Raw genomic sequence first — 22,562 nt, forward strand, 5'->3', positions numbered from 1 at the left:
CTGGGAAAACACTATGATGACTTAGCAAACACACCTTTTTACATAATTGCTCATGCTAGAAATGCTAATACAGCTGCTACAAACAACTCACAGGTTTGAGAACTCAATCAATCTCCAACCAGGGAAAAAAAACAAAACAAAACAAAACAAAACAAAAAAACATGATAAAAGCAAATGATCAGGCACTGTAAACACTACATTAGAAAAGGCTACTCATTGATTCAACATTAAAGGTATACGGTTCTTGAGCAAGCCATGTCTTCCTAAGTACCCAAGAAGCTACTTCAAAACAAACAGCTAGTGCTCCAATAATCAGTTCTGTTTCAAAATCGCTAAATTAAAGGCAGAGGGAGAAAGAGAACAGTTTCCTTAGCTTAGTCTTCCCAGCATTTTAGCAGCCTTTCAAAATGATTAGTCATTACAATGAGGATTTGCAGGATCTGATCAAAAGAAAGCTGCAGACAGTAAAAGGTTGGACTCTGTTTGCTGCATTGCAGGACAGAGCTGTCCTTTTGGAACAGTCTCACACTCAGGAGTAATTACAGCTCATTTATACACCTACCCATCATCCACTGGAATAAGAATATCACAAAATAGACAATAACAATCTGGCATTTCACCTGTCACATATGTTCAAATACAAAAAAAGGTTGTTGCACAAAAAACATTGGATGAGTCCCTTCAGAAATGCAAATGGACAAGGGGGGGAAACAGGTCATGGAGAACAGCAAAAACACACAACAGCACAAAGAATTGTTAAGAAAGATGATAGGATGGCAAAAAAATAAATGAGAAGGATGATATAGGAACAAAGATAATATGAGAGAAATTCAATCTGTATTCAAGTTACCTAGGAAACACAGTGTCTGTGTGGTGAGTGGTTTATAGAGGAAAAAATAGCATTGTTTAGAAAAAAACAGCCTTTCAGAGAATTGCACAAACTTAGCAAACAGACCTGCGGAAACAAAGAGGCAGTTCAAATTCCCACCAGGCCCAACAACTGGCGTTTGCAAAGTTCTAACTCAAAGAAGTCTAAAATAGACACGTCATAAATCTCTGAAGGCAAGCATTTATAATGGATTTAGCAGCACACCAGAACTGCAGTTTTGCTCTTGCAGTATTAACAATGAATTTCAGGGGGGAAAAAAAGAGACTTATACGCACACCGAAAATTATCTAAATTTGAGATTCAAAAAGAGGAAGTATTTCATTTAGATAATGGGAAGTTGGATTTCTAATCCTAATTTTAAGGAAGCCAACCCAAAAATACTGTTGTGTTTCTCCTAGATTTCTCCTTCCCCTCACCCCACCATTTTAATCTTTAATAGTACCTGTAATGGGTACATGAGCAATACACGACTTCAGACTAACAGCAACAGAACTCAGAAGATCCTGTCTTGTCCTTCTCACTCAACTCCCAATGACTGATGGCACGCAACTGTGAATGGGTATAGCATGACTTTTGCTTCTGATGCTATTATATTACATGAAAATTAAGAACTAGAAATGTGTTTTAATTTCCTGCAGCCTTCAGACCTGGCCATGACTATTCCTCTCAACTCTTCAAAAAAGTTTCCTCAAAAGGCTTGTGAAGTTCAGGACAGATTTTTCTTGCCCACAATAGCCAGAAAGTAGAACTTGGACCTCTCTGAAGCTACATGGACACATCCCAGGCACCAGATAATTTGTATGGGGCTCCTCTTCACTTCTTTTAATCTTTCTTTCCCTCCTTTCAAATTCCCCAACCTCTACACAGAGTGGTTTTGCTACTATTTTCTTTGCCTGAGGGGAGGAGGAGATAATTTCAGCTTTATACTGATACAGAGGGGGGGAAAAAGGAAAAAAAATAGAATCTTAATATTATCACAGGATGAGAAAAACATTTTCCACCTAGCCCTGGGAGCTAGGAAAGCATCATTCCCATATTGCAGAAGTATATCTTGCAGCCTGCTCTTCCCTTTATCTCCTCCATCTACAGTTGCTTTCACATAGAATTTCAGAGGAAAAAATGGAAACAGATGGCCTGTTAGCTTCTCAGGGTTAAATACAAGCATTGTGTGGGTCACCAGCCTAAAAACCACAGCTTGGAAGCCTTTAATCTATCTATTTTAGGTACCTCTATGATGACCACTTCGGCAGTACCTTCAAAGCAAAGACACTATTCTAGTACAGGAACATGCAGAACTTTATTTTACCTCTATTTAAAGAATACAAATACTCTTTAATCTGACAAAAACCAACCCAGACCTTTAAAACCTCCACCCAAGTTACTTCCCTGATTATGGGAAAAAGTTAACTAAAAAAAAAAAAAAAAAGATAATAAGCCCTGGTTTAGGGATAAATGTCAATACTGACAACTAGAAACTAGACTGGCCTTCTAGCTCATAACAGGATGGCAGATTAGGATCCCTGTGTCACTATTAACTGTAGGCTTGTGCAAGCATGGTCCCTAACTTGGTAGAAAATGGGTAACAGCCCAATATCCTAAGGAGCCCTGTCTTGGCTGACTGAATCTACGGCAGATGACCAAAGAAACAGAACAAGCACAGGAGAATCTTATGCAAGGCCCTGCCTTCCTGCCCACAGCTATTAGTAGAAAGCATTATAAATCCAAAAGTTGTCTTCTGTTTGAAGGTCGTATTTCCAATTGCACAAGTGACCATGCAGACAGACAGCTATTTCCACAGATACGTCAAAGCACAGCCTCAGTTCAGTTTTGCATGGTGCAACTCATTGTGGATTTTGAGATGGGGAAGGATTCCATGAGTCATCTCATACTGTCACTCCACGTTGTGGTTACACAGAAGAATGATGCAGTGCATTTGGACCACACTGGTTCCTGATGAACCACAGATGTTGTTTTGCTTTCACGACATCCCACATCTGGCCAGTAAATAGCCCTTTTTTGGTGGAGTGGATATTTGGATATTTGTTCTTACAAGTCCCAAAGGTTAGGAGCTGGTGCCGGGGCTTTCTGTTTCTTAGGAAGCTCCACCAGATGGGGTTTACTTCACAGGTAAGTGGTTTCTCATGTACAAGGCTGTTCTGATGACATATAGTGAGAAGCTTTGGAGTCACACAGACTCTGACAACAGCAGCTTAAGACCATGGCTCTTACTCCTACAGCTGTAAAGCTCTGTATATGACCGTGAAAAAGATGACAAAGGATAATGGAAATCTCTTGTCTTTGTTCAGACAGCTGCTGCTTAGGTGTGCTTTCTGTTAAGAGGACACACTCACGTAGATACACTTAACCAAAAACTTCAGAGGCATGCATGTGTTTTCATAATGGCTTCTTCAATTTCTATGTATACACAAACATGCATTACAAACTCAGTCTCCTCCCAAGTTTAATATAAATCACCATCAAGTTAAGCATGCTGGGGACAAGTGAAAATGCATATGGTATCTGGAGGACCTAGGAAATTTTTAGCAACATACATTTCTCTTTTTTTTTTTTTTTTTTTTACATTGAGGGTAAGTCCTACAGCTGAAAAGTGGCCCATCCAGTATATATCTCCATGTAGCTTCTAGATAAACAAGATTTTGCATCTGACACCACTCTTAACAGGTTCAACAGAAGCCAAAATTTAAAGCACCCCAGCTCTGTCTTCCCTGCTTAAATGAGCTGCAGTACATGGGGGCAGATTTTGGCCGTAAGAATGCAATGATTCTGCAGAAGCTAAAACACCACCACAAAGAGGTAAACCATTTCAATGGCACACTATGCTTGTCAGTAAGGAAATGTGATTGCTGCTGCCAGAGAAATACATCTTCTGGGACTAATAGTGGCTTTCAGCATGTGGCAACAGCATGGCTCAACTCAGCAGGAAAACAGGCCATTACAAGGCAACCAGCAACTCTGCTATGCTTTTTGAGGAGCTGGCAAGGAGGTGGTATTGAAAAAATAAAGACAAAACAGTAAAATCTCAACACTATAGCAGCTGCTTACTCAGTAGAAATCCCAACAGCAGGAAAGCTCTGACCTGCACTGCCCAGAAGAGCTCCCATATCCAACCCTCAGGCTTTTCTCTTGGCTCAGAGCTCTTGGGCAGGACAGGAGAACTTGAGTGAGGCTGCAGTTCCAGCAGGGAAGCAGAGGTATTTTGGACATGAAAGCTCTTCCCAGTGGAAGAGAAGTGAAAGAAAAAGAACACCCCACTGTGCCAACCCTATCAGAAAATTTCACTAAAGAGGGACCATCCCAACCCACAACTCAAAAAAAGAGATCAACGCATACAGTCTTCTTGTGACCACACCATCACTGTCCTTTGTAAGGGTATTGTGGGATAAAGTGTGGCTAATGCTTGAAAATATATAAATCACTTCACAGTGATTCTACTAATCAAATCTTTACTTTGAAGGGAGAGAAGAACAGAACAGTAACTTACTGGAGATGTTGTTAACCGAAGGATTGCTCCATTTTTTATCTCATTACGATTCTGAAAGAGAAAAAAACCACAAGGATTTCCTTAAGACATATAAAAAGATGAAATGCGCATTAAACAGAATGCCACACTGAAACAGCAACAGTACTTTCCCTTGTCTATGTGCAAAAGCTTCCCCCTTCCACATGTGAGCTAAAATGCATGCAGTGTGTTCCTGATTTAGGCATACAAACATTAGCTTCAAGAAATAGGTGGCTATTCACATGATATTTAACAGATCTAAACCCTTTTGAGAATGACTTCATATTTTGCAAAGTTTAGCTTCCACTGGCAACTTCTAAAGATTTATTTGAAATATACTGTCCATGGTGTCTGGCTCTGATACTGTGCTACATAGTTGAGGAGTTCGTAAGTTTGCTAAAACCTGTCATTAAACATCTGCAGGACTTAAGTTTTATCCCACTGGCTCTCTGTTTTCTGTAACAAGAACATGCTGACTTAAACCACTGGAACCAACCACTGAGCTCTGCCACCACAACTTTGCAGTCTCCCTCAAATTAAATACAAAATAAATTTTAAAAAGCCCTATTGTTAGTGGTAAGTAAAGTTCAAACATGCCATAAGCCATTCTCCTTACCGTGCTGACAGAAAGAGGGGGCATTAAACATTTTCTCTTTGTTAATCTCACATAAGATGTTCAATTAAACTAAAGCTACGTGTAGATGAAAAGGTTACCATGGCATAAGTTATGGTGCATGCTTACAGTGTTCTCACAACATTATGGCCAATGCCCATGTGCATGGCCTTACCCTGTGGTAAGCACGAGGGAGACTTGCACCTCTATCAGTAAGCTACCTTCTGTTCACCACAGGTCAACATTGCAGCAGTACCCAGCACAAAAAGCATACTAACAGGTACTGACCACCTCTGCACAACGCAACACACTTTCACAGCTGCATTCACGGTTCATTAGTTTGTTCATGGGCCAATATCCTCATTTGTCAAAGGAATGTGAGGAATCCCTAACAGTTCGAGAGATAAAGAGTTAATTTTCTTCTAAAAAACACTGCAGGGTTTCTGCAGACTGATGTTTACACAAATAAATCAAGGTGTATTTCTTCTCAGGCAACTTTTCCCAATTTCATTTCATCCTTACAGCTCCCAGTTAGATAAATCTCAAATTCAAAATGCTAAAAACAGGATAAATCTTGCTTGAAACCAGGTCAAGCAGTCCCAAAATAAAACTCCAGTACATTGTCTCTTTCTTGGTACCTAAGTCCTCTGTGGGATTGGTTCTAGTTACCCGCAAGATCACCCTCCACCCACAACACTTCTTCACTCTAAATGAAATACTTAAAGTGTCAGACAACACAGTGGGTACAAGAGAGACATTTTTTACAGCATCATTGCTTACATATGCAGCTAACTCATCTGAGCCCCTAGCAGTCTCCTCCTGATAGTGTCATTGCCTTCCTGCCAGAACAGCCCAATGGATTCCAGACAGACTCTACTCCAGAGAGGGGTTAAAAAAAAAAAAAAAAAAAAAAAAAAAAGGTGAGTGGCTAATTACACAGCAGAGATAACACTAACAAAGTGCCAGATTTGCTCCTCCTGTAGTAAAACAGCATCAGACAAAGCTACACCTCATCATGTCTAAGGAATCTGTATGAGGTGGTAAGAGTGCATTTGTGTGGTTGAACCCAAATCAATGTTGAAACAAACTCACTTTGCAAACACTTGTGGCAGCTTAAACTGTTACCACCTCCTGATTTGTGGAATCGAATATGAGTAATTGCTTCAGGACACAGTCAGCGTAGACTAACTTCATCTCCATCAACGTCTTAGGCTAAATCACTGGACCTCAGCTGGGTTAGGCCAGAGTATGCACGTATGCATGTGCACATGGAGTTACATCAATTTTACTTTTAAGGCAGCAAATCCCAGTATGCAACAACATTAAAAACAGAAAATCAGATAATATTTAAACAGCTTAAACTGTACCAATCACATGCAAAAATAAATAAATAAATAAAATAAAAGTGAAGTACAACCAGGTGATCAGGCTCAGCCACCGTGGGTTCATGAAATGTAGGTCCTGTTTGACGAACCTGATCTCCTTCTATGATATGATGACATGTTTAGTGGACAAGGAAAAGGCTGTGGTCTATAGCAAAACATTTGGTACTGTTTCCCACAGCATTCTCCTGGAGAAACTGGCTGCTCATGGCTTGGATAGAGGTATTGTTCATTGAGTAAAAATCTGGCTGGGCAGTCTGGCCTAAAGGGCCACAGTGAATGGACTTAAAGCCAGCTGGAGGCTGTTCACCAGTGGTATCCCCCAGGGCTCAGCACTGAGGGCTGGTTCTGTTTAACATTTTTATCAGTGCTCTTGACTAGGGGGAGGGGATCGAGTGCACCCTCAGTGAGTTTGCAGACACCAAGTTGGGTGGGAGTGTTGACCTCTACTTGAGGGTAGGAAGGCTTTGTAGAGGGATCTGGATAGGCTGGATCGATGGGCCATGTCTATTTGTATCACTTGTATGGGATTCAACAAGGCTAAGTGCTGGGTGCTGCACTTGGGTCATAACAACCCCATGCAGCCGTATAGGCTTGGGGAAGAGTGGCTGGAAACTTGCCAGCAGAAAAGGACCTGGGGGTGCTGGTTGACAGCGGGATGAACATGAGCCAGTGGTGTGCCTTGGTGGCTGAGAAGGCCAGTGCCATCCTGGCCTGCATCAGAAATCGTGTGGCCAGCAGGAAGGGATTGTCCTCCTGTACTCAGCTCTGGTGAGGCCGCACCTCGAGCGCTGTGCTCAGTTTTGAGCCCCTGACCACACAAAAGATTTGGGTTGCTTGAGCGTATACAGAGAAGAGCACCAAAACTGGTGAAGAGAAAACAAGAGGGGTAAGGAGCGGCTGGGGGCCCTGGGGCTGCTCGGCCTGGAGGGGAGGAGGCTGAGGGCAGAGCTCCCCGCTCTCCACAGCTGCCTGACAGGAGGCCGCACCCAGGAGCAGCGTGTCACTCTCCTTGCTCAGGTGACAAATGACAGGATGCGAGGTGACAGCCCCGAGCTGCACCAGGGGGAGATTAGGCTGGGTGTCAGGAAGGATTTCCTCTCAGAGAGGGTGGCCAGGCCTTGGAAGGGGCTGCCCAGGGATGTGGTGAGGTCTCCAGCCCTAGAGGTATTTAAGAGACGTGTGGATATGGCACTTAGCAGCATGGTTTAGAGGTGGTAGTGTTAGGTTGATGGTAGACTTGATGATCTTAAGGTCTTTTCCAACCTAAATGATTGTATGGTTCTACGAAAAGTGAACGTCCACTAATATCATTATGAAAGTGCTGGAGCTAAGTAAATAGACTGTTCTTAAACAAATAAAGAGCACCCACACAGGCTTATTTTTTCAGCAGAATAACTTTAAGCACAGAGTTTATCATGTTTCCTGCTGCAACTAACATGAACTACCAAATGAGATGAACAAATGAGTTTGTGGTTTAACAAGTTAAGTCACTTCATCTGGGCCACAACAAGCATATGTGCAAACTCTTAATCCATTGCAAACACAAGGTGCTGGGTTTTCTGTGAGGAGGCTAACACTATGGTCTCAGGAGCCCCAAGGCATTTACTGAGCAGCTGAGTACTGCTAAAGGGGGGTAGGGAGGCTCCTCCATCATTCTGTACACTCCTGTGTGTGTGTGTGTGTTTGTGTGAGAGAGAGAATTACATTTTGCAGTCACTTCGGACTGAAAGCATGCACCAGCTTGTTCACTTACAGTACTTTTATCACAAGCTGAAACCCTAACCCATGAAATGTTAGACTAAATCTGAAATGCTCTCTACACAGTCAAGTAAACAAGTTAAAACAAAAAAACTAATTACATAAGTCCACAACGAATTTGAACAAGTGAGAAAGATCTTGTTAAAAACACCCTATTCTCTCCACAGTCCAACGAATTTAAAACAAGCGTAAAAAGGGAAGCTGATAACCTCGCTGAAGTTCAGATACCACAAACAGACAAGGGCAGTACTATTCTCCAGAGTGACTGTATGTCAGCAGGTGTTATATAAAATAGCACAGGAATAAGAGAACACACAATACATAAAAGCATCCTTGGAAGTTTTGTTTAGGGTCTTTCTGTCTATTTACCAAGATCAATCTGAAACACCAAAGGTTTCATACTCCAAATTCCACCACAGGTCAGAGCCCACAGCCCACAAGACCTTTCTCTAATCACCCCTGGCTCATAGCCAAACGTATCTGTCTGTCCTATGCTGTGCATTCAGTTGCTGCTATCACAAGAGATAGCCAGCTAGTCTTCAATTTCCAATTTAGACAAAGGCTTAAGGAAAACTGACAGTGCCTTTTATCTGGAAGTTTTCACAGTATCAAGTTTCTAATGCAGCAGGCTAGCCAAACCTTGCAAAGAATGAGATATTCCCCAATCAAAAATCCAGTTTTGTTTATCCATATTACATAACGACTGAAGTGCCTACCACGAAACAGCATCTAAGTGTACAGTTAAGCCAAGAGAATTTCCTACACGAACTGTGTGGTGCAGTATTCAGCATGCCAGTTAATTGCAATCGCAACATTTATACACAGTTAATCTGCTTAGCATTAGCGACAGCATCCTGTGGATTGCCTTAACAGAATAACAGAACGTCATTCCAGCACAGCAGCCTGCTTTTGGTAATCGCCCTTGTATGCACCACAGCTATTCAGGACAGGGCACAGCAAATGAAGCGCCAGGGAAGACCTCTTCCAAGATATTTCTGATGTCTCTGCTTCTCATTTGTACATTATGTTTGTAGACGTTGTTCATGATGTCAGTCTGTATTAGGAAAGCTTATTCCTGAGCAGAAAGTAACTACTTAAACATCACTATCCAAAATGTCCCTAAAGAAACTCTGCAACAAAAAAATAGACTTGTTATAAATGTTACCTAGGCCTAAGACAGCAGTTGTATTATGGATACAAATCAACCCCACTTGAAATATTACACCTTGCAAGAACCTACACCCACAAGATTTTATTCTAACCAAATATGTAGCATTTCCAAGCACCATACATTTGCATGACACTTTCCAAGCTGAGTTTTCAACAGACATGCAAATACAATTGCATAAATACAAAAACTACAAAACACTGCAGGAAGTAGAAGATACCTGGACTGTTTGCTTTGCATTCTCTTCTTAGGGCTCTCTGACTTCCACATCCACTGGCTGGAGCAACACGAACCTATTCTATCTGCCATCAGATTATGTTCCTTCTCAAAGCTTTGCCTTTATTGTGCCATAGAATATTTTGTCCAAATCACATGCAGAAAGCTTGCATTTAAACAGCAAGGTTAGCAGAGCATTAGGAATCCACCAAACCCTGACTAAAGGATGAAGGTATGTGCATTTGCTTTCAAAAATTCCTATCGAAACAGTCAAGTCATATACTCAGAGTTTTTCTGGAGACACACTTTGGAAAACTTATCAAGTAAAACTGAGGTTTATTTTGCCATGTATTTGTCTTATCACTTTAATAACCTGTTATACCAAGCAAAATGCCTCATGATTCAGCCCACTACAATTGATTGGAATGGAATGTTTGCTTAACATATTTGAGGATGACCTACAAGCATTGGTTCCTGTGGTTATAGCTCACTCAGCATTATTTTTACCCTTGACCAGTTTTCTTCACAGACACCGCTGACCAAGCTAAAGAATAATAGCCAAGAAATTCAGAATTCTTTACATATTTACATTAAGTAGTTAATTGTTCCCTATTTCCACACTACTGTTACTTTATTACATCTTCCTCCAAGCTGACCCAGCAATAAAAAATTAGAGCTATGAATTATACTTGATGTTACAGAGTTATCAAGTCTAACATTTTCACCAGGATGAGTATGGACAAGTAGTAAAGAAGGGCAAAAATGCTACATAATTGTCATTTTTGTTCATACATAATGATAATTAAAGTTACAAGTCAGGAGAAGAAGTGAAGTCCTTGCTGACAAGTCTCCCTTAAATCATTGACTCAAAAGTGCTGCTGCAGCAAGTAAATGTCGGGTATCACAACTGCTGTTGTGAACTACCCAGAGAGCATCTTTTTGCCATGACACAAGAATTTGTGGCGAAGGGAGACAAAGGTCTGGATCACTGCAACCGTTCAATTTACAACACAGCCTGCAAATAGCTGTCTTTTCAGATCAGAGGGTGTGATAAACCACAATGCAGGGCCTCGCAGGAGTATGGGGCTGGGAAAGAGCATTGTTCATGCTAGCTTCACTTCTAGAGACAGAGGATGTGGTGACTCTTATCCTTGCATCAGAGCAACTATTGGGAATACAAGCTTACCCGCTGAGGGGTTTTGTGAGCCAGTTCCAAGCTATGCTCAGCCCATGATGATAATGGTGCCATTTTTAATGTTGTCTTTTAAATATAAGGACATTTCATTCATCTGCTTATTGATAGCAGTCTATTCTTAGTCAGTCACAATTTCATTGGATTTTTTTTTAATCTGATGCCTTTGAAGACTCCCTATGCTTTTTAAATCTTCTTTCCTGCCACCTTTATCATAGAATCATTTGGGTTGAAAGTGACCCCAAGGATCACCCAGTTCCAACTCCTCTGCCATGGGCAGAGACACCTCCCACCAGACCAGGTTGCCCAAGACCCTATCCAGCCTGGCCTTAAACACTTCCAGGGATGGGGCATCCACAGCTTCTCTGGGCAACTTGTGCCAGTGCCTCACCACTCTCTGAGTGAAGAATTTTGTCCTTATAACTAGTCTAAATCTACTCTCTTTCATTTTAAAGCCATTCCCTCCTTGTACTATCACTACACTCCCTGACAAAGAGTCCCTCCCCACCATTTCTGTAAGCCCCTTTAAGTACTGGAAGGCCGCTTTAAGGTCTCCCTGGAGCCTTCTCTTCTCCAGGCTGAACAACCCCAACTGCCTCAACCTGTCTTCTGAGGAGAGGTGCTCCAGCCCTCTGGTCATCCTCACAGCCATCATCTGGACTTGCTCCAACACATCCGTGTCCTTATCATAGAATTATTCAGGTTGGAAAAGACCTCTAAGATCATAAAATACAACCTTTAACATAGTACTGACGAGTCCACCACTAAACTGTGCTACAAACCTATACCTAAATGTTTCTTAAAGACCTCCAGGTATGGTGGTGACTCAACCACTTCCCTAGACAGCCTATTCCAACGCCACAGAACCCTTTCAGTAAAGAAATTTCTCCTAACATCCAATGTAAACCTCCCTGGTGCAACTTGAGGCCATTTCCCCTCAACTTATCACTCGGTGATTCTGCAGGCCCACCTCTCAAACCTGTCCAGGTCCCTCTGGATGGCATCCCTTCCCTCCAGCATGTCGACCACACCACACAGCTTGGTGCCATCGGCAAACTTTCTGAGGGCGCACTCAGTCCCACTGTCCGTGTTACCAACAAAGATGTTAAACAGAAATAAAACCAACAGCAACCCCTGAAGAATGCCATTCATCACTGGTCTCCACCTGAACATCAACACATCAACCACAATTCTTTGAGTATGACCACCCAGCCAATCTTTATCCACCGAGTGGTCCCTCTGTCACATCCATGTCTCTCCAATTTAGAGACAAAGATGTCATGCAAGACAGTGTCAAATGCTTTGAAGAAGTCCAGGTAGATGACATCAATTGCTCCTTTTCATCCCTATGTGCTTGTTGCATGAAATGGAGGAGAGCAGATGCTGAGTTCCCTCAATTTGTTTTGAGAGACTTTTGTGCTATTCTGCAAAGGGAGTTGCCTTCAATTTTGCTTTCATTATCATTACTCAGCTCCTTGCTGTGTTTGCAGACAGGACATCCTTCTAATTCCCGCCTTCCCCAAGCTGTGTGGAGCCACTAGTGTTTGTTCTTCCTCAAAGGTGCTTTTGCTTGTGACCCAATTTTTGCTGAATACAACTTGCAATTGTACATTCATGTGAAATTCCACCATGCCATTACAATCTCCCTGTGTGGGAGTATATGCAAATGATAGGACAAGAACTGAACCACTTATAGGGTTGAGGTTTTTTGGAGGTTGGTGGTGGTTTTTTTTTTTCCATTCACATTTTAATCATTTATCTGTTCTCATTGATCAACTGAATTTTAGTGAGATGAAAGTAAAAATTCTGAGTATTTATATCTGATTTCAATCCAGACTTGAACTGGACCAAACTATGTTCAGCCTTTCCTTTTCTCTACCATCAGTGTGACATGGTATTCCCCTCATATTCTTAAACTTCTTACTGTTTTGGGGCTCCTGCAAGATCTTTCAGAAATTGCTAACACTACAGGTAGCACACAAGGTCAGACTGGCCATGCTCCTGGCCTGCTTGATGCTTGCTGCTAATGCTGCCCTACGGACTACAGCAATAAACAGTGGACATTGGTGTATTTCTCCAGTAGACAGAAGCAAAATTTGAGTATCTATGTGCTAAATGACTTTCAATCCTGCTTCATTCAGGCTGATTTCAAGAACAGTAGTCATCCTTCTCCAGCAAGTTAGTCCAAGTTTTTAGGACTTACTTTTTAGGACTTCTGGCTCAGGCTAAATTTTCCAAAGAAAAACAAAATCATTCTGTCCTGTCAACCTGCTAAACTTCCTGTCCCACTATGAACAGCTTAATTCTTCTTTTGCTTGCCTCCTTTTTAAGTAGGTGGTATAGCAATATATTTAGTTATATATTTAGTTCCACATCAAGACTGATGAGAACCAAAAAGTGTGGTTTTTTTGTTTGTTTTTAAGGCTGCATACACGTTTATTTTTCTGAAATAAATTTGTAATTTTGCCTCACATATAATAAACTAAAAAGGAAAGGCTCTGAAAATATGTTTGTTATAGCAATCGAACGTAGGTACAAGTACACCACAAGCACTGTGCAACTGTTCCAGTTCAGCTGATATGAAGCAGGTCTGTGTAAGATCCATCTGACAGAAAAATGTTCTTTAACTCCTCTTCATACTTGAACAACCACCTATGTAGAGGGATGGATGGTTTTACAAGGTGCGGTGAACAAACATCACAGCACAACACTGAATGGGGACGGTTCTGACTTCTCTCCTTCCCCATGAAATCCTTCAACTTCCAAAATGCTGGCTATAGTACTTTTTGGACAACTTTTCAGAGTGGTGGAGGAGAGGAGAATCATCTCGTTCCCTTTTAATTCATTATATCTGCTTAACAAAAAGTCTGCATGATCTGCTGTAAGGGATGGTGCAAGACCCTTGAATCATGTCCAGGGAAGGATTGGAGAGAACCAGTCAAAACCCCAGAACGATAAATTTTCAGCTGGGTTTGTTCACACATGGACTCATCAAGTAGTTAAACAACTGTTTATGCCACACAAAAATGGAGGCAGGAAAAACCAAGAGACTGAAAAGCAAGACTCTACTTTATCATAGCAAACTGTGATTTTATTTGGCAAAACCGACTGCAAACCACCACCTTGGCTTAGGTCTTCAGATTTTTATCTCAGTAACAGCATCTGCTTAAGGTGCTACAGCTCCTGCCCTGACCCCTCTTTGCTAGGGGTAAATGCATCGGGTGAACTGCATCAGAAAACTGATTTAAACTTAGCAAAAACCCACACATCCTTTTTATTCGTTGTTTTGTTGTTGTTGTTGTTTTAAACGTCCATTCCACTTCCCTTTTCTCATTTCCCCACATGATCTCACCAACAATAGTATGTGCCCAGCTAAGTCTATCATTTCCTGATGTTTACTTTGCAGGGTGCTGCTCTTATATTCCAAGTTATCAGAGGATAATGGTGCTGCTTGTTATCTGGCTCCTGCTTCCGTCTTATTGGTACAACTCTATGGTTACTTGAATTGGGGAACCGATGCAGGTTAAAAATATCTTGCAACTTTTTTTTTGCAATCCATAAGAAGGATGTCTGCCTACAGTGTAATAGCTCTGCTGCTTTACAGAACAAACGGTACCTAATCATGTTGTCTTTGTAGATCACTCCATCTTTAGATAAGTAAATCATGCAAAGTGGGGACTTTTTTTTTTTTTTTTAAGGGTGTGGTTTCAACAGTATTCAAGCTGGGGTAAGCATAGGTTGCTGGAGAAAATGGTAGTTCAGCTTTTTTCATTCCCTTCTCTAGTACCCCAGTGACTGTATTGCTAGAAAGTGAGTTAGTTCAAATCACGGATCTGTCAGAAGAAAGGTCTGGATTTTTTCCTCCTTTTTGTAAATGAAGTGGGGGGAGGAAGAGGTAATTTTCAGATTGAATGACTGACTATGCTGATGCATGGCTGTAGATCTCAGGTAAGGAAAGTGTTGGTAGCCCATGTGCTAGAAGGTTATGTGCAGAATCGCACTGTTTTCAGGTTGTAGAGTTGTAAAGGATCAGGTATATCCTGTAACCCTAACATGGGTGCAACTTGGTTTATTTACAAGCTTCTGCAGTCTTTGTATAGAGGTAGTTAAACAGTATGCAAAGCTAGCGCTTTGTGTTTTTTCAAGGAACATGCTATCCTTTATTTCTGAAGTAAAGAAATGTAAGATATTCCCTGTTTCCAGCAGCTTCTCGGAAAATGAATATCATTAGAGGATTAACTGCCTCAGTATTTCTTCTAAAACAGTACAGGCCTGTCATGCCAAGACATACAATGTTGATAATTACATCCACATCTTTTAACTCTCAACCTTATTAAAGCTTTTGGTGACTAAAAATGAACCTAAAAAAAAATTGCTACCAAGTCAGCCTATTGTAATATCAAACCCCATATTCTACCTCCAGCTGTAAGAATAGCAAATGCCACTCGGGATCATGATCTGACTGCTTTCACTCTCTTGATGCTTCCACAGCAACCACATTTGTTGCACTACAGATGTTAGAGGCTACATCTATACTTCGTCCATGCCTGCTTTTACAACCTTTTGTGACAGCAAGTTCAAGATGTTCATTGGCTGCTGCATGAACCTTCATCTGTTTTAAACTGACACCCTAACTGCTTTCGTCAAGCACTCCCTACTTCTCATCTTGCAGACTTCATAATGGCAGCTCCACATTCAGCTTGTCCACTACTTTCCTGACTTGGTAAATGTTGATCCTGACCCCTCCTGGCCTTTTTTCTCACCAAACTGAGGAAACTTTGCATTGTCAGGCAGCTGCTCAATCCCATCAACCATTTCACTTGCCTTTTTATGTATTTTCTCTGACACTACCATGTTCTCCTTAAGATGTGACAATGAGGCATACCCTTAAATGCACTGCATAGAGCCACTCAGCTGCCTTTCCCCAGATTCCTAGTTTTGCCACCAAAGAACACAATGGACCAAATCCAAGCTGTGGTTTTCAGACCAAGAACACTTTTAGCATACACAATTATACAGCCATTTTCTACTCCTCATATAGCATTTTCTATCCTATAACTGAGCTTGTCGAGTCTATAGTGTTCCTGAGTTATTACACCTGATGTACACTAGCATCTATTCAACTACAACTTGGTCAGAATGATGCAAAGGTGACTTTTTTTGTTCTCTACTATACAGCACCTAGCACAATGAGATCCTGATTCAGGAGGCAGGCTTTTAGATGTTTGAGCTATCAGGAAACTCCTCTCCCTGATAACAAAGGACTTAAGAAATATATATAATAATACACATCATAATGCAATACCAGTCAAAGACATTATGATTAAAACACCAGCTAGACTTGAGCTTAGGCACTAGGCCTGCTTGATTTTCTTGTTCACATAACTTCTTTCATTTCTACTGTTTTTTAAAAACAACTGTCAAAATAAATCATTAAAATTTTCCACTGCCCTTTCAGGGGCACAGATGTAGCCAAACCAGAACCCAGGAGGCAGCAGTCCAGACTGCATCTCCTGTGACAAGCCCCATCTCCAGGAGGAATACAGCCTGGCTCAATATTTGTTAGAAGACTACCTTTATACAGTCTGAGGGAGTTATTTTTATTCCTGTAGAGGCATTTTTTTCCAAATACAACCATAAATAAAAAAGAAAGAAAGAACTGTATGGGTGTTGTTTTTATTTATATATGGCATAATCAGGAACTATAGGTCAGCTACAAAAGATAAAGAGTTCTGTGTATGACAACCAAAACACAGATGCTCTGTTTGCCACCCAAAACAAAAACATAAATGTAAGCCATGTGTTGCCAGTCCCACATTTGTAGCATTTTCACTTCAAAGTTTCTTGTTACCTTGTACAAAATTTCACTAATTGCTTTTCTTTCTGTTAATTTTAAAAGTAGTGATATTTTGAAGTCATCCCTACCTGCAAGGCCTCAATTCAGGAGTCACCCAGGCTCTGCAGAAACATTACCTATAAATACAGTTTTCCTGCATACGTACAGACATACAATTATACTTCGAGAGCAGTGGAAAAAAAAAATACTTATTAGAAGTTGTTACTGGAGCAAAGGAGCTCTGCTCATCTCATAGCAAGAGGCAGTTTAAAACAACGTGTGCTTTAACCACCTAGTCTTTAGTGCTGTAGCTTCATTGAAGTGCACGTGTTTGTCCACATCCCTGGTGTTTTTCATGTTTCTGAAGCAACAATATCTTATCACACACAATTGAAGGAAAATATGCAGAAGGGGTGACGGCCTGTATAAGCCTCTCTTTATAGCCTCCATCCAACAAGCAGTGATAAACATTGAACAATATCTAATAAAAGTCACAGACATCTGAGTAATACTGGTGGCATTTAGAACTCTTCTCATATTTATGTGACTCAGAGTCAGACACTGCATGTTTTCAGTAGAGAATAAACAAACTCAAAGTCCTCTCTGCAGTACAATCCAAAATATTCTAGAAGACCATCCTTTTCCACCCTTGTTGCACTCTAAAGGCAGCCAAAAGCCATCACACTTCCTTTCATGCAGAACAGAAAACATCTATGTTCTTCAAAACAGGATTCTACCCACCAAAGGTAGAGGCAAAGCCTGAAAGGCTTTTCTGATTGCATTGGGACAAATTCCTTCAACAAACGAGTATATTTGCTCAACCCTTCTTCTTGGAAATATTCACTGTACAATCAGAGTTTAAATGCCAACAGGCAAGTTCAGTTGGGTCTAGCATATTGAAAAATGCTGTGTCACAAATCAGGGCAATTAGCAAAGCAGTCCCACTGTTTAATTTGGGTGGAGCAATAACAGTAGCCAGTAATTACTTTAACAGTTTTCTTTGACAGACACTTCAAAGGCCATGACAATTGAAATTTGAGGAGAAAAAAGATTTAAAAAAAAAAGAGAGAGAGAAAAGGGAAGATCCCAAAACAAACTATGACATACTAAGAAGTTTGGCTGGGGTTACAAACAGTTAAATGAAAAACTGAAACTGGTCTGTTAAATAAAATAAAAAAAAAAAGTGCTGCACTATCTTATGCACAACTGTTCTAGATGTTTTGCTAAATTTAGCCTTTCTAAATGTTTAACTGTATCTAAGTTCCTTTTATTTCTTGGGTGTGGATAAGAATTACAGCAAGAGAAAAGTTAGTCATGTCTCAGCCGTGTTTAGCAGCTCCTAAACAACTGTGAAATGCAAAACAGAAACAAAACACCCTTCAGCTTAAGAGTAAGCCAAAACTGAACTGATAACAAGACAGTAGCAAGGGCTATCTGCCTCTATGCAGCTAAGCTCAGGTCTATTTAGTTTAAAACCTGAGGTTAGGGAACCTTCATGCCGACTTCAGCAGGTTTTGAATCACGTTCTATTTCCATTGATTAGAAACTGTACGTCTGCAGCACTATCCTGTGCAACTTTCCAAACTTTTTATTTTTTTTTTGCTGATTTCAGCTTTTCTATCAGTAATGCTAGGAATGAATGTACTACTTGGTCTAATTCAGATGAACGTGTCCAATTTATTCAGACTAGGCATTCCATTTTTATTACAGCTACAGCCATTTCATTACTCTGTGCTGAAATCATTGCATCATTTTATGAATCAACCACTGCCATGCTATCTGCAGACCAAAAAGAGGCAGCAACATAACTTACGGAGCAGGATAGAGACAGGACGGGAGGCAGGAAGGAGTAGCAAATATTACAGTCAAAGCTTATTTCTACCTGATCAGCCAAAGAGAGAAACAATATGCACTGAAACTCTCCTCAGACTTCAAAGAGCCCTTCATGCTTTACAAATTTCAATTTCCTGCACACAACTTTTCAGCAGAATACTAAACATGTACAAATATGAAACCTGATGGCCTCAGTGCTGAAGCTTGATTAAACTTGATAGACATGAGAGCCTCGGCACGTTCAAACTTATTTCGCCTTTCTGAACAAAAGAAAATAGTGCAAAAGCATTAACTAGATCTCCCAGTACCTACACTCTCACTGACAGCATATTATAGAAAAAGCTTCATATTTTTTATATATATTAGTTTAAAAAAAAAGTGGCAATTGTTTTGATAGGCTGTGCAAGAGTTGTGTTGATTTACCTACCTTCTCTGTGATGTAGAAGTTAGAACTATCAGCATGTTGCAGTGCAAATTGATCATGATTTGCAAGAGACCACCTTAGAAAGATGAAAACAAGGTAAATCACAAAATTAAACCTTAAAAATAAAAAACATTTACACAACTTTACCATGATGAAACAAGTGCCTGTCTCTCCCATGTATTTCTCATACTTACTCAGTCTTCAATTATGTGCTCCAAAATTTAAAAAAAAAAAAAAAAGCATGCTTACATGGGGAAAACCTCAGTCCAAATACACAAGTTAGTATTTTCCCTTTACATAACTGAAGCAAAGCTCTACATTGTCACTGCACTGACACTTCAGTGCTCCAAAAATAAGTTGATAATGATTTGATAATTCATTCCAGATCCATAAAAAAATAGGAAGTATAATTCTTCGCTTGCAGTTAGCAAGATCACTACACTACTAAAAACATATACAGTACCACGATTTTATGCTAATGCCCAATGCATATGGTAGTAAATTGATATATTACATTACTCAAAATATCACCTCGCTAATTCAGCATCAATTTGACAAATGTAAACTAGCTTTTCCTCTATGGCAGCACTTGCTGGAAACAGCATTTTTTCAAATATTTGCATACCAAATCTAAAGCAAGACATTTCCCTTAGCCAGTTATTAATTCATGCTGCAGGACTTGAGTGCCACGTTTTAGTTTCATGTGAGCATTCACATCAACTGGACCAGCCTACAGCATCCAGTAGGTAGTGTTTATAAATCCAAGCCACAACCAGTGCAGCACTTCCTTAACTGTGGTCCTCTACAGGGACCACAAGTGTAAAGTGAGAGGGATAAAAATGCATCTCTGTGCAGAATGGCAACAAACTGGCTAATTGAACCACTCACATATGATGGAGGAGCTTTGTTTGAAACCTTATTTTGCAAGTAGTTAATCCATGATACATTGCAAATCCAAAAATCTAAAGATAAAACAACTGCAAGGTTGAAAAATCTAATGACTTGTCATAAAGGATATCTAAACTTTCTTCAGAATACTCATAACCTCCTGGTTGGCTTAAATCAAAAAGGTTTAGTATCTAGTATGTTGTGTATGACAGAACTTACCCATCGCAGACTTCTTTTATTATTGAGGACAGTGGTTTTTTCTAGTTAAGGAGAGAAGAAAAAAATAAAAATCACTGAATTAGAACAGCCTGAGGTCTGAAAATAATCCCAAAACCACAGATTCCACATAAGAAAACAAATTAATAGTATTTATTTTTCTTTTCAATATTAAGCTTGGAAGGACCCAAAAGTTTTCTGGTGTTCTGGGCTGATAATCTATAAAGACAGCTATTCTATACATATTCTCCATGATATTATCAGTCCTTTTTGTCATCGTTAACCTATACAGCATCAACTCAGCTTCTCCACTGAGAAATCAGTGTCTTTTGTGTGTACTGCATCTCACTACCCAGCAGAAACAGAAAATTCAGATATCAGCAATGACATCTGAAGCAAGATGACATTCAACATTTTTAAACCTTTTTTTTTTTTTTGTCCTTTTCAGATACCATACATGTGATGACAGTAACCCTCTCTAAGTATGCATATACAGGCTTTTATCCCCTCTGATAAAACAAACTGGAAGGTGTTACAATCCCAGATGTATCAGTTCTGCTTTATTCTCTGCATCTGCAGGCACAAACATTTGGACTGACTGAAAACAGCCCTGTTGCTTTGGGTCCCAAAGCAGAAGGAGCAGTCTAGTCTGGTGATGGTGCAATACCCTGAATGTTGCTCTAAACATAGGGTGCACACACAAGCGCTTTTAGGAAATTGCTGGGTGAAAGAAAAATGCATGTTTTTAACCCAAAGTATAAATGAAGTTAGATGGCCAAAAAAAAAAAGAAACAGACCAAATTTCACTTTTGGATGACTACAGGGTCTTCCAAGACTTGGTGACCACACAATCTATCACATACATCTGTTGCTTTGTGAGAACTCCCCAAATGACCCAAGGAGCCTCCTCTTTACTTTCAACAATCACAGTTCATTGAATTCTTAAAAAAAGAAAACTGCACAACAACCTATAAACAACCCAGAAGCCAACACTGTTGCCAAAAGCAGCAGACTCCCTTTAGTGTTTATGGAAAATTGATAAGGCTAAAAGTCAGCTCAGTAGCAGGGTGTATTATGGGGAGGGAGAATTATTTTTCCTTTTGGATTTGTTTTCTAAACTGCATCACAGCACAGACAGAAAACAAGGGATGAAAAATCCCTGCTCACATCAGATTCAGGTAAGGATGTGTTATTTCAACAGTCCAGTCAACTAAATCTTTTTATACACAGGTTAAAATGTAAAATGAGCATTTTAATGGACGATAAATGAAAGCAACTGCTGAAAGAATCCTGTCCCCTCTTGCCATACCCTTTGGGTCCTTACTTTCCACCCTTCCTCTTTCACTGCTATTACTGTTCTCATGTGACCACACAGATGAGTCACACAAGGGAACATGATCAAACTAAAAATTGACATAGGAAAAAGCAAAGGAAAAGAAGCTTTCATCTGGATCTATATCCTCATCTGACTTGCTATGTGCCTAAATGAAAAGCAAATGCCAGTACACAAGAGAAAAGGCAAGAAGCACGAAACTATTCTCCTCTGCAGCAGCCAGCATGCACCTTCTCCATAGCATCTTCTCGCCTTTGTGTGTGCAGCTGGGACCAGATGAGGCAGATCACACAAGAGAAAGAAGGTTTTCCTCCCCACAACTTAAAAAAAAAAAAAAAAAAGAAAAAGAAAAGAAATCCCACTGATGGAGGAGCACTGGGCTGTCCAGCTCTGGATAAGGCCCAGTTGGTGTCCAATGGGCACGAGCCAGCTTGCAGGTGAGCTACCCCAAATGGAGCGTGCAGCTCTGCTTGCTGCCTCCCCTTCGCTCCTCAGGATACTCACATGCACCCCTCTGCCATATAGGCTTATTTCAACTGAATTTGTACCTGGGATATTCATTCCCTTCACAAAATAAATTGGTATCAGCTAACAGATTTAAAACAACAAAGGACAATAATAATTGCCTCTCCTCCCCACCCACTACAGGAAACCAGGATGAAAAGGAACTGTAGCAACCTAGACCTGCAATAATCCACAGGTTGAATACAATTACTGTCGAAATCAGGATACCAGTACTTCTAAATCCTCTACCCCATCAGCTTCCACATCCTTTCTCAATGCCACCCATTTCCCTCCCCCTTTTCCTATGCTATGTCATCTTTGTATTATTATTTGACATTGGTTTTTGTTCATTTTTCTTCCAAGTATTTCATTTCAAACAAATCAACAAGAACCTATAAGGGATTGTTAAAAAATGAAAGCAAGGATCTTAAATAATAAAAATTATTAACACAGGCAGCCTTTCAGGGTACTGCTTTGTCTTCCTGTGCTGTATTGGGTTTACATAGCAAGGTTCTTGTAGCAGGGGGGCTGCAGGGCTGTCTTCTGTGAGAAAAGCCCATCAGCTGCCCCATATTAGATAAGGGCCAGTTTCAGCTGGCTCCAAAGGGACCCACTGCTGGCCAGAGCTGAGCCAGTGAGGGATGTTGTTTGCACCTCTGTGAGAGCAGATTTAAGAAACTGGGGGGAGGGGGAAAATGCTGTGCAACATCAGCTATGAGAAAGGAGCGAGCACCAGCCCTGCAGCCCCCAAGGTCAGTGCAGCAAGAGGGCAGAAAGTGCTCCAGGC

General features: G+C 40.6%; 1 protein-coding gene across 5 annotated transcripts in view; it reads right to left on the reverse strand.

Moving 5' to 3' along the window:
• ELMO1 (engulfment and cell motility 1) overlaps positions 1-22,562 on the reverse strand; it is a 305,675-nt gene that overhangs the window by 226,996 nt on the left and 56,117 nt on the right. For 4 of the 5 annotated variants that reach the window (XM_048075567.2, XM_048075571.2, XM_048075570.2 and 1 more), the window contains exons 4-6: positions 19,942-19,982; positions 18,838-18,910; positions 4,392-4,442 (exon numbers count right to left, since the gene is read on the reverse strand). In XM_048075567.2, coding sequence (XP_047931524.1) covers positions 4,392-4,442; positions 18,838-18,910; positions 19,942-19,982 — 165 coding nt within the window. The remainder of the gene's footprint in view (positions 1-4,391; positions 4,443-18,837; positions 18,911-19,941; positions 19,983-22,562) is intronic. The other variant, XM_048075572.2, reaches the window with a different exon arrangement.

This window comes from Anser cygnoides, chromosome 2 (assembly GCF_040182565.1).
Source record: "Anser cygnoides isolate HZ-2024a breed goose chromosome 2, Taihu_goose_T2T_genome, whole genome shotgun sequence".
Classification (NCBI taxonomy): domain Eukaryota; kingdom Metazoa; phylum Chordata; class Aves; order Anseriformes; family Anatidae; genus Anser; species Anser cygnoides.